General features: G+C 39.5%; 1 protein-coding gene and 1 non-coding gene across 3 annotated transcripts in view; both read left to right on the top strand.

Annotated features, from left to right (window-relative positions):
- The window catches only part of CEP295 (centrosomal protein 295), a 38,963-nt gene that overhangs the window by 16,642 nt on the left and 9,190 nt on the right, over positions 1-13,131 (top strand). For both annotated transcript variants that reach the window (XM_050708135.1, XM_035542676.2), the window contains exons 13-19: positions 444-541; positions 670-1,735; positions 2,394-2,565; positions 2,713-2,865; positions 4,289-4,510; positions 10,218-10,321; positions 12,321-12,459. In XM_050708135.1, the coding sequence (XP_050564092.1) occupies positions 444-541; positions 670-1,735; positions 2,394-2,565; positions 2,713-2,865; positions 4,289-4,510; positions 10,218-10,321; positions 12,321-12,459 (1,954 nt within the window). The remainder of the gene's footprint in view (positions 1-443; positions 542-669; positions 1,736-2,393; positions 2,566-2,712; positions 2,866-4,288; positions 4,511-10,217; positions 10,322-12,320; positions 12,460-13,131) is intronic.
- LOC118246083 (small nucleolar RNA U2-19) lies at positions 11,997-12,080 on the top strand. The gene has a single exon (XR_004778073.1). It is a non-coding gene; the product is annotated as a small nucleolar RNA U2-19 (small nucleolar RNA).

Below are 13,131 nucleotides of genomic sequence, written 5' to 3'. Positions count from 1 at the left end.
TCCTAAACATCTACTTAAATGAAGGGATATTTATTGTGGATATTGAGGAAAAGTAGCTTTTTATTTTTATTTTTTAATCTTTTTTTAAAAAATCTTGAACCATTTGCACAACGTTTATTCTTCAAAGAATCTGTTTGCCTTGTAAAAGCAAACGTTAGATCATTGCTCCCTCGCTTTGCTACTGGGTACACTTACCTCCTTGAGCTAAGCACGCTGACTTTGATGGTATATGCTAGACTTGCCAAGAGAGGCTGTAGCTGTAGGCCACGTGTTCCAAAAACTCCTTTAGCTTCAGTGCCTGAGGCTGAAATCTCACAGACTTCAAGTGACAGGGAGGTTTCTGTACACTCGGGAGAACAAACATATAGTTTAAGATTGTTGCCTTAACAGTTTTCTGTGAGTTACTTGTATATTTCTACTTAAAATTATTCAATTTCAATTAGTCTGGAAGTACTGCTGTGTCAGAAACTAGAAGTCCTAGAGAAGACAGCCATTTACAGATGATTCGTAATTATCAACAGCGTCTTCTACAGCAAAATAGGTAAATTACTTTATGAAATGAAAGCTCTGACTTTGCCTGCTTCAAAATAATTTAAATTGCTTTGATTATTGAAAATGATGTTAGTCTTTGCACCAGTCTGGAAAGATTCATGTTTTCTGTATGTTTAGGCTGCACAAACAGACAATTGAAGAAGCCAGAAAGCGTCTACAGGAGTATCAGAATAAACTGAAGCAAAGATACTCGGCTGCTTCTGTAACACCTTCAAGCTCTGTGGAAACAAAATCAATGAATTTAAAGCCTGTCTTAGAACCTGTTCTACAGAGGCAAGGAGTGCAACGTACGCAGCACCAGTCACCCGAACAAGTTCATGCAGAAGACCATGCACGGTCACCACCTGTTTTTTCCAGCCTATGTAATATTCCTGAAAGCACATCATCACAAAATCACGAGGAGCAAATGCATCATGTTTATCCTGGTAGACATGCACAGCCTCTAGAAACATCAGAATTGAGGTATGGAGAGTTTAGCTTGCCGTGGAGCCGTCCTTCACAGGAACCAGTGAGGCCACTGGAAACCTCCCCTGATCAGGTCAGGGAGCCATCTCCGTTCCGGTTACCGTCAGCCGTAGTCACGCAAGATGCTGCTGCAGTCAGAACGCAGCCAGAAGCACGTGTACAGCAGGTTAGGTTTGCTTTGCCTGCAGAGAATTCCTCTGAGCCCTCAGAAGCAGAGCACTGTCAGGAATCATCTCAGATGATGTCTGACCACCGAACAGGAACGGAAGCTGTAGAAGAGCCTCCACTCACAGCACCCCTTATGCCAGCCACAGGATCTCATGTGGTACAGGCAGCCACAGCTGATTCTTTGGTAGGTCAGCAGGGGTCTGTAGGGAGCACTGTCAAAACAGGCCTTGAGCCCACTGCTCGTGCTGAACCTGTGACTTTATCTCGTGAAGAAGGCGTTGAGGAGTTCTTGGCGTCAAAAAGTGGAGAGGCATCTTTGTTAAATTATTCTGGTATACTGAGTTTAAGGGATAGGATGCTGGCCTCATCGGAAAGCATCCAGGCTCAGCAACGGTATTTGAAAGAATTGCAGGAGCAGCTAGATGCACAAAGAGAAGCTCTTCTTTCTCGACAGAAAATACAAGAACTACTACTTTTACAGAAGCAGGATAAATTGAAGGAACAGATGCAGAGACAACAAGAGGCTTTGAAAGAATTTCTGAACAAGCAGGTAGGCTTTATAAATGCTTCACATGGTCAGCTAGTAGATGATAAAACTTTAGGGTGAACGGTAGCATCCCATAATGAAAATTTTAATTAGGACTTGTGATGTGTAGTTCTTTGCCATAACTTGTTATTTCAAAAAGTTTCTTTTTATGTGCGCATATTAAGGAAATGTTTTGATAGTTGCACCCCTGACTTGTAATTTTGCTCATTTCTGGGTAATGGGAGAAAAGTGCAAGTTTATTTTGGAGTTCCTAATGAAACCTCTTTTGCCCTTTTTTTTAACCTGAAGCCATCTTAGAAAAATAACTGCTTCCTCGAGCCTTGCTATTGCAGTCTTCATACAGCTAAAATTCCTGAACTCAGGAGTGGAAAAGTACAAGCAGACTTTTCAGGAATTATTCCTCTTAAAAATGCTGATTATTCTAATAAAAGCTAACAAATGCCTTGAAAACGTAGCCAATTGTTTTATCACGCTAGGTTTGTAGAGCTAAATATAGCATCTTTGTGCCCAAATGTTTCAGAAAAATATAGAAGGCACTTGAACTTCTTTCTCGAAGTAGAAAGCTTAGTATTGTAAAATATACACACAAGAAAATGCTGGCTTAATAAATGGGTATAAATATAATCTTAAGTAATGCTGCTCTTTTTTTTTTCTATTTAAGGTAAGACGTATCAGCACAAATGAAGAAATGACAGAAGCACTAATGCCTGGCTGGATTAACAGGAGTGACATTTTCCAAGACTCAGAAAACTACCGGCAAGAGAACTGTGGCATGAGTAAACTTCACAGAAGTGAAATGATTTCGCAGTGCATCGATCTAGCTGGGCAAACTGGTAAGGCTGTTACAGCATTTTGTATTACAATATTTTTTTTTTTCTTTTTGCTGCTGAGATGCAGTTCTCTTCCATTTGCCCAAGCTGATTTGATAGATACGTTGTAACATGCCAGGGGATTTTAATCCACAAAACTTTATCTTGCAGAACAGCCTGAGGAAGTTCTACATAGAGAACAGAAATGGAGATCTTCCAAACCACCCGTGACAAAAGTCAAGTTAGGGCTTGACTTGGAACAGCATGAACTTAGTGTTATTCCAGAGGTAGACACACCGAGGAGTTGCAACATTTCTTTTGCAGGTAAAATATATCGTATATATTTGATAAAATATATTGTATATACACACACACATATATATATGCACACGTATGTATGACAAATGATTGTAAGAAATATAGATTGGAGGAAATGAATCTTTTCTGAAGCCTTTGAGCTGATTGATTGTAAAATAATAGCTGATACTGTTGTCCTAAGGTATAATTTATACACCATCCTGGGGAGCTATTATTGAGAAAAACTTATCCTATCAGGGTCTGACTAGAAAAATATATCCAAAATAAAAATCCAGTGAGAAAAGAAAATTCACTGTAATTCCGGGACTGAAGTTTCCTGTTGATTTTTCTGTTGGGCATATGATAAAATTTGCAGGGTCTATGTTAAAAATTCCTTTCATATCAAAGATACTAGATTGAGTGCAGAATAAAGTCTTATGTAGCTATTCCTACCTTGTTTTCTCTGAGGGTTTAATCAGATGTGAACATATCAGTTAACTGCAAAAAGAACCATCAGAGCTGATGGAAGGGTGTTTAAAAGTTTAGCTTTGGAGCATAGCCAGGATGAGTGAAATCTTTAAAATAAGGAGCTAGTATCTAGTTTCTACAGAATTTTTATATGAGCTCTTTAGTTTTTTCAATTACAGAACACTGTAACAATTTCAGAACAACTCCACAAAGCAGTTACTGGTTTCTGTTACCATTTGTATGCAGTACTTAGTAACTCTTCGTAAGGAACAGTAAGTAACAGGTACAGCAAACTGACGTTTTCTAGATGCAAACATTTAATTCTTACCCCTCCACACCTCAATTCACCCAAGTTTCTTTGCAGCTAAAATCTAATGAATATTTTACAAAGCTTTAATATTGTGCTAGTGTTTCTAAAAGAGTGAAGCAGAACAATCCAAGTAATTACAGACCTGTCAGACTGGCATTGATCTTGAGCAAAATAATGAAACAGCTGATATGGGACATTTTTTAATTAAAGAAAAGTAATTAATGTTAGCATCAGTTTGTGCAGAATAATTCTTGGTGGGCCAATTTGGTGTCTTGATTAGATAACAAATTCCTGTTGGTGAAGGGTTTGATTGAAGAATATGTTTATGTTCTTAAAAGCACTTGACTTAGTACTACACATTTTCATTTAAAAAAGTATCAAAATACATACCTAAGACTGCTTCTGAAATGTTATCCAGTAAAATATTAGAGTAGGGAATGCTTACGTGCTGTGTAAATCCCCTTCTGATCCACAGGTGATTTATTCCATTATTATTTATCTGTTAGTTGTGTTAGATAATAACAAATTGAACTTGAGTTTTTTAATTGGATTGGGTGGCCAAAAGGGGCTGTTGGTGGGGTGAAAGGGTTGGGGAGAAAGGAGATCTTAATCCAGAGCAGAGAATTTGTGTTGCATAACTGTATCTAAACTGATTCAGTGCTTTAAATTCAGGTAAAACAGATTCTGTTGGTGGAGAATCTTCTCCCACTTCAACTGTTGGGGAGTTTGCATATGTGAAATGTTACAGTCCTGCTCTTCGGAAGGACGGCAGGTCACCTGGGAGCACAACAAACTATGAGGAACAAATTTCTAGTGAAAGTCCAAGGCAAAGGAAACGGTCTGGGTTACTACAAGAGCTGTTGCTGATGAGTGCTGAAAATTCCTGTGATTCAGGTGAGGAGATGCTCTTCCTTTGAGGAACTGCGTGAGTACCATTCTGCACTGCTAATCTTACTGCTATTTATCTGCAGCATGTAACCTGACTTGTTAAAGAATATTCAGTATTATTTAAATGCAGTTTAATTTCAAGTGTAAAGAATTTCAGTAAGTGTGTGTCTTAGAAGGACTGAATGTTTGGGTTTGATTTTTTTTTTTGTGATCCACTACCATTCTAGTAATCTGTGTTCATGCTATAGTGATCCGCGCTGCTAGTCAAGAGTTTTTCATCCAACGCGTGTGCTTCGAATCTGTAACCTGTGAAGCTGTCTGTAAAGAAGCCTCTTTTGTATCACCTGATTGCTCTGCCTTTTCCATCAGAATCTCATGCGTGCGTAGGGAGCCAACTGCTAGAGAAAGCTGCGGAAGCTGTGGTTTCTCTCCTGAGGGTTGGAGGTACCTTCTTCCAGAGTGTTTGTAGGGTGCTCAGGTGGGCAGCTTCACCGGGTGGGAACCTATTTTGAGCAAGCGCAGTGGTGGGCCTGAGTCAGTACCCAGTGATTCCTTTAGAGACACAACGGAAATTAATGTTTAAAAAGAACTCTGAATTGTTAATATACTGATGTAGACGTCCACAGAAAGTTCTCTTTCTGTAAGGAATTGGTTGAAAGTTTAGTTGAGACAAACTATAGAAGGCTGAGTGTAACCAATAGCTTAAAGAAGCAACCTTGAAAGAAACAGCTGGTAGCAACGATAGAGAGAAAAATAATGCAATAATGTAAGGATTACCTGAGTTCTGCTATTTTCTGTTTAATCTCTGAAGAGCTTTTATTAGAAACTACACTTTTGAGACTAGTCTGTGTCCATGGATAACAAAGTTACTATGATTCCGTAAATAAATAGCAGTTGTTTTGGGTATCACAAATAAAGCAAGTTGTGGATGTTCAAAATAATTTTATTACGGGGTTGTTGAAACCTACTAAGCACGTTATGGGTAGCTTAGCTGGCTTATAAAAGGACAGAGGTGACTGGTCTTAGGCAAACAAGTAAAGCAGGTTTCTATGAAGTTCTTCAAGCACTTGGACTAACAAGCGGATGCCAAGGGGGTTTAAATCCTACTGTTTTTCCCTGCCTATAAGAAATTCAGCTCATCTCCTTAGTCTTGGAAGAGCTAACTCAAAGGCTCCAGTACTTCCGGTTGCACTGCATTTGCGTCTCTTGAAATTTCTGCAGGTTGAAATGCAGTTCGTTGTAGTTCCGATTGAAAAACGGCATGCTTGGCTTGCTGTGAACTCGTACTCAAAGTTTGTGAAACACTTACTTGAGCAATGCGAAGTTTAATATGAGACGACAGCACCTCATTGTCCGTTAATTTTCAGCATCCATCCAAAATAAATACGTTATTAGAGCTGCTAATGGGTTGTTCTCAGCGACTTCGCTGCCGTATGTACGTCTTTATGAGCAACACAGCTATGTGGTATGCACCTCTTGTTTTTGCTAGAGCTTTCACTGCTGCCCCAAATCTTAAGATAACTTTTAACTTAGTTTGTGCTGAGACATCCTTTTCAATCAAGACGTAATAGGAATTGAACTTGCTTTAAATCAGTACACCTAAGTATGTTAGCTCACTTTCTTTCAATTGCTTCCTTTAATTCTCCAAATAGTCCTTTTGAAATGTGTGTATATTTAAATTATCACTAAAGAATTTTGGTTTTTGACAATATTTGGAGACAAGATTTCCTGAGTAAGTTTTAGAAGTATTGCTCAATCACCAGTTTCCAAATTAACAAAAAATACCATACTGTAGTCTCTTTTTACATAGCATTATATATGAACAGTGTAATGGTTTATGTAAGAGGATTAGGAAACCACCATGTGAACATCCATATTTATACAGAAAAGCAAAGCTTTATGTGATTGTGTATTTAGGAGCGTTGTCCTCTTGAGCAGTTCAACAAACAACCCAAGCTGTCAACAATATCTTCTTTGTAATCTGAAGTCTGTAAAGCACTTAATGGCACTTGGAGTAACCGGTACAGTATTTTCATAAAGAAAATCTAGTTTTTCTTAAAGTTTTTAAAGATAGAAAGTTAGGGTGCTTTTGAAGTTGCAACTTATGATGTTAGCTGTGAATTCATTTTTCTACTTGATTCTAACTAGATCGTGTTTGCAGTTGTCCTGTGTTTTCATAGAATATCCTGAGTTGGAAGGGACCCACAGGGATCATCGAGTCCAACTCCTGGCACCACAGAGGTCTACCCAAAAATTCAGACCATTTTCAAGAGACATAATTGTCTCTCCAAAGATAAGAGCAAGTGAGTGCTTTCTGTGTGCGATCTTGACCTTACCCTTTAAAGAGAGATTCATGGTGGTTTCTAGCTTTAATGTATAGCTTTACAACTTGCAAGTTGTACTGCTTTGTAATTATAGGACTACCAGATGTGCACAGATCCTATTAATCACTATTCACTTGCTTTTTCAAAGTAAAGCATTAAAGACAGAAAGGTCAAAGTCATACAGGTTCTGAAAAAGATGAACTTGGTAAACTTATTTAGATACCTTTATCAATAAAGGTGTTTCATTTGATATAAAGTTTGTCATTGGGTGACAGACATATTCTTTTTTTTCTGGGATTTCCCTAACTATCCTTATTTCTTTCCTCCAATTGTTACAAGAAGGAAAAAAGAACCCTCTCCAATTTAGATGCAGACGGATCTGGATGTAAAGGCGGTCTCAAGGACTGCTTTTGGTTAAGGCAGGATGAGTCCCTAAATCCCTGCTGAAAAATCCGTAAATCCATACTGAGTGGTCACAAGTGCTACACAAACTGGTCAGCCGGTTAGCGGGCAGAGGGGACGGGTAATGTTAGAGTGATGTTGCGGGATTTGCCTCGCTGGTGGCACTGATTCAGATTGCTCTCTCTTACCATGCCACTGATGTCTCACAAGATGAGTTAGAAACTGAACATATTTGAGAACTCTTCAGTTTGGTTAAAATGAGCTAACAGAACGTAAATTGTTAGTAGGGAATTGCAGAGTAATCCTACAGATGAGACAGTTTGATTGCATAAACCTTATTTCCTTAGGGAAATCATCTTGGAAATAGTGACTAGACTTGACGCATACAGCTTTTTCACAGTTCTCCTTACCAGCCTGTAAACAAACCTTTCTATTTACTCATCTTGGGCTTTGAGTCTCCTTGAGCAGCGTTCCAGATGTGATTACTTTCATGTAATGCCACCCTAAACAGAGATGTTATTCCATGATTATTTTTTGTGTAACCTAAGACTTCAGTTTATTATTAATAATCCCAAATATTTGTCCATAATTCATTATTGCAACAGGTTGTTTTATCCATCACCAACTTAGCAAACTAGTGTGGAGTACAACCTTTTTCCCCCTATGGTTGGGTTTGGACCGGTCCCTGTTTTTCATTGTCTTCACAAACGATTTGTCGCTCAGTCTTATGCCTTTCAATTGCACCATAAAATTATTGTTGTTACTATTTTACTGCGATTTCAGTTGAATAAATTGCATTCTGGGTGTTACAGCCTCATTTTCTAAACACATTTTAAACACTGTGGTGGCCGGGAGATTAAAACGTGAAAGTCCTATGTAGATGTCAGGAGACTGTGAGGAACAAGAACCTTGCACTATTATTTTGGAGGGAGGAGAAAAGAATAGAAAAAGCCCCTCTTTGTGAGTCACCAAGTACAGTTTTTAAGGATATTACTGTAATAAAGACATGAGATATGAGCATGTTGTATTTTTAACTCTGAAATCAGTAATTAATTTGGTTTATAGCACGGAATTGCTGCTGTTTGTCCCTTCACCACAGAACAACGCAGGTTATTGCAGTATAGGAATAAAATGTTTGCCGAATGGCTTTTAATAGAATTTATATAAAAGAGTATCAGATACTTGAATCTCCTCTCAAATGTATCCTAAATTACTGCCTGTCACTCTGATAGGCTTTATAAAATTAAGCTTTTATTTCAGAGAACTATCGAATCTTGATGTAAAGATATCAGAAAAAAGAATTCAGTGCCCTCCACGGTAGCTTGTTTCAGCATTTAATTATTCTAAAATAAGTGGTCTATTTCCAGCTCCCATATGTCCTACAGCCATTTCTTGCCACAGCTTCTTGTTACAACGTTCTTTGAGGTTTAGATGAAAGGAAATTTTTTTCAAGGCCTTGGTATTCTCACGGTCATCCGCCTCCTATATTATGGTCCCAAGAAGTACAGCAGACTTGTGCACTGTATCTGGACTGGATTACACTACTGGCAGCCAAGGAGCTCGCTGCCACCTTGTCCGACTCAAATTTTAAGTTATCTTTCCCATGAACCTGAAGACCTTTGTCATGCACTTGACTTACAGTTTTACCTCTACTGCAGCAGCGTTGTTTAACAGTTCCAGATTTGCATAAAGCCGAGGTAATTTTTACAGTTGCAGTGCTACTGCGTTTATCATTCTTCCAGTCTTTGTTTCTTGCAAATTCTTTTGGCAGTGGCTCTGTTCAATTTCTGATCAAAATGCCAGGAATGATCAGGATCAAGCTTACTAGAAACTTTGGAGAACTGGAGAGGGAGGTCCTTCTGAGAACTGTTTTCCCCTTTATTTTGAGATCTGTCATCTACCATTTAAAATAATAACATAGTAAATGAATTAAGAATAGGTTAATGTCTCTTTTAATTCAATAAGTATATTTCAGATGTTATTTCCTTTCGTTTCTTGTACTTCCTCCTAGCAGTGTAACTGGGTGACAGTGGCTAGAGGAAACCTTGGACTATTATTTTTTCTCTTTCTTTCCTAAAAGGAGTTTGAAAATGTTTGATACTGACTTCAATAATTAATGCAATACTTAAGTATCTTATTCCACTGACGTCTCACAGAGGAAACTTCTCCCACTTTGTATAGTAGGAAAACCAGAACATCTGGGTTCCATCTTCTAGTAAGGAATGGAGTTTCAGTTCATACAAGGGACACATTAATGTTAGAAGTCGCAATGTTATGAGATCTACCTAACGATAGAGCCTTACAGATGCCAGAAATTTGAAATGTCACTGTCATTAGCAGCCCTAGTAGAACTGGAGAAAACATGTGAACTTAACTTCCCCAGTTTGACTTAAATTTCTGTTGGATATTTAACACATTTCCTTGAAAAAGTGAGAGCAGACCTAATGGATTGAGAGCAGCCCTGAGGAGAAGGACCTGGGGGTGTTGGTGGATGAGAAGCTCAACGTGAGCCAGCAATGTGCGCTTGCGGCCCAGAAAGCCAACTTATGCTGGGCTGCACCAAAAGTTAGGTAATTTTAAAAAAGTAATAAAAAGTTAGTTAGGTAATTCATAGTTTCTGATTTCTGTGGTCTGCTTTGCTTTGTAATCATTGTCATGGTAGAGGGCAGAAGGATTCCTCCACCCCAATGAAATGGTTGTAGGAACACTACCAAAGACGTATTTCATTCTGCAAAGCCAAAGCATGAATTTCTAGCTCTTCAGGCATGGTCTACAGAGATCAGTCATGCTAATCAGAAATCGTGGTACAGTGGAACAGAAAGTATAATGGAAGTGAGAAGAAAGAGGTAAAAATGGGCAAAAATCAGTGCCTAACAGTGAGGACAGCCGCCGTAGAGTATTACTGCCATCTGGTGTTAAAAAACAAAAACAAACCAACACTAACAACTGCTTTCTATTCCTTCTTGCTTCTATTGCACTTTGTTCAGCTCAGTCCCAAGATTCTCTTGCGGCTCAAGATTCACCAGGGCCTGCTGTTGAAGTTGGAGACGGAACACCACGTTCTGGACCATCGTTCAGAAGCATTCATGCGGTTAGTCATATCAAAGTAACTGTGTAACATTATTTACTCTTTGTGGTGTGTTTAGCTGGAATGCTAAGATGATGTGCAGAAGGGAAAATATTGTCATGTTTTTGTCGTCTTGAATCAGGCATTTGAGAATTTTGTCTTGTATTTCCGGAATGCTCAGGAACAGGTAGGATCTAGGACAACTGTAAGATAATTCAGAGTAGGAGGGACGTTGGAAGGTCCCTGTTTCAACCTCCTGCTTGCAGCAGGGTCAGCTGTGAAATCAGAGCAGGTTGCTCAGAGCTTTATTCCACACGATATTCGCAAATTCCAAAGGTGGAGGCTTGCGTGACTTCTCCAGACTGTCTGTTCTGGTGCTAGGCTGTCCTGTAGGAAAAGTTGTTCCCTATATCCAGGTTGAACCTCTGCTTTTTCAGCTCATGCACATTGTCTTTGTCCTCCTGACATGCAACACTGAAGACCCTGGCTTTGTCTCAGTACCCTTCCTATAAGCACAGGCAGGCTGCAAGTTGTCCCCTGCAAGCCATCTCTTCAGGCTGCACCAGCTCTGCTTCCCCAGAATCCCAGAGTGGTTGAGGTTGGAAGGGACCTCAGGAGGTCATCAGTAATTTATAAGAAAGATGGAGAAGGACTGTTTACTCAGGTAGATAATGACAAGACAAGGGGGAATGGTTTTAAATTAAAAGAGTGGAGATTTAGATTAGATATAAGGAGGAAATGCTTCACTCAGAGGGTGGTGAGGCCCTGGCCCAGGCTGCCCAGAGAAGCTGTGGATGCCCCATCCCTGGAGGTGCTCAAGGCCAGGCTGGATGGGGCTTTGGGCACCCTGGTCTGGTGGGAGGTGTCCCTGCCCATAGCAGGGGGGTGGAGCTGGGTGGGCTTTAAGGTCCCTTCCAAGCCGAGCCATTCTGTGATTCCATTCTATGCTGTCTCCTCTTCTGGGTCCTTGCCAAAGGTGTTAAACAGGGCAGGTCCCAGGTTAGACCCCAGTCATGCTCCCCTTCTTCCCCACTTGCAGGGGGAGTGTCACCCACTAATCCCCGTCTTCTGAGCCTGGGCAGCCAACCAGTTTTCTGCCTGTCTGGCTGGCCGTCCATGCGGATTGTAGCATCCAAGCTCAGATACAAGAATTTTTAGGGAGACTGTCAAAGGCCTTTGCGAAATCAACGTCAATGATACCCACTGCTTTTCTTTATCCAAAGATCCTGCTGTTTTGTCAGTGGACAAAACCACTATTTAAAAATTACTGTTTGTTTACCGATGTATGGAAACATTTATGCAGACAGTATGTATATTCGTGTGTGTGTGTACATATGTGTATACGCACTGCCTTATATAAATAGTTAATATAAGTGAAAACAATGGAGGGAATGGGTTTCTTAGTTTTCTGTCTTAATGTATGTTTTAATTCAAAGTTTGGGAGAAATAAAATGTTAACATCTCATCCTTCAAAATTTGGAAGTACCCTCATTCCCTATTCTGTGACTGTAGAGCTTCCTTCAAAATTAAGGAAGACAATATTTTAGAATACTTCGTATGTTTAGCTGTAAACTAGAATTAAACTGTTAAGTCACTCCCCTATATTCAGAAGGCACAGACTTGAAGGTACTGGTAAAATTCCTGACTTTTTCATGTGTTGCATTTACGTTCCTCTGAGATCTACAATTCCGCTGAAGTAGGTCTGTGATGAGAAATAGCCAAATCTGACCACCGGGAGATAAAATAATCTTCCAGGTGTAATGATTTGTAGACAGCTCTGAGAGGCTTGGTGTGTGTGTGTGTTTGTGTGTGTGTGTGTTGGGGGGAGGGGGCTGCTGGGGGGCATTTGGGTCTGGGAGATGGGCTGTGAATGTTGTGTGCTGAGCAATGATGAGTTCCTATTTTGCCTGACTGCCAAAAATGAAGGCTTCTACACTTGAACTGAGCTCAGAATAAAAGCTGTGGTTTTAAAGTTTCAATTAGCGTCTGAACACGAGGTAACAGATATGTTACTTCCTCCTAGGAAGTGCTTTCTAAGGTAGGGTCCCCAGATTTGGGTTCAGAGGCTTTCATGAAAGCGATACCCTGTGATTTATCTTCAACAATTTCCACTGGAAGCTTTTTGACTAGCGAAACGTTGGATGCCAGCCCTGTTGACACTGGTAAGTGTTGGGGTTTTGTTATTTTTGTAAATGAAAAATTGTGTTCTCTCCCTTATTTTATAGCAGAATGGATCTGGCTGACTGGACATAAATCTGTCTGAAAAAGGTTAATATGGAACTTCACTTAGGAATTGTCAATACATGTTTTAGAGTGTAGCTGGAATATACACATTCTGTGCTTGTGAGCTTTTTTAACTTATAATTTAGCCTTGTAACACATCGGGTTTGGCAAAGGATATTTTAATAAGCAACTGTAACGCTAGCAATTTTCAGGTGGCACAATTTTTAGAAAATATGATCCCCAAACAATACAGTGATGGAAGTTTTCCAATCAGTATATACCATCAATTTTTAGAGTGATGATAGTTGTCCTGCTGTTAGGAGAATTGTGTCAATATCTTGTTGCACCAAAGTGTTACCGTAGTAATTTCCAATATCTTGTAAAAATGCCACTTTTGATGCCACGTTGACTTGGAGGTGTGTTCGTTTCCTTTTTGCTTGCAGGCTGCCTCTTGATCTTAAGTTAGCGTTGTATAAAATTAAAAGTTAGATCTTTATAATGTATTCCTCTATATACTGGCTTTATCACCTATGAACATGGAAGGTGGGTTGGAAAGTGATTATGTAGTGACCTGTAGATTTATTCACTTTAAGGCTTAATATTGTCTTAAT

This window comes from Cygnus atratus, chromosome 1 (assembly GCF_013377495.2).
Source record: "Cygnus atratus isolate AKBS03 ecotype Queensland, Australia chromosome 1, CAtr_DNAZoo_HiC_assembly, whole genome shotgun sequence".
Lineage (NCBI taxonomy): Eukaryota > Metazoa > Chordata > Aves > Anseriformes > Anatidae > Cygnus > Cygnus atratus.
This window is presented reverse-complemented; position numbering and strand designations above follow the sequence as displayed.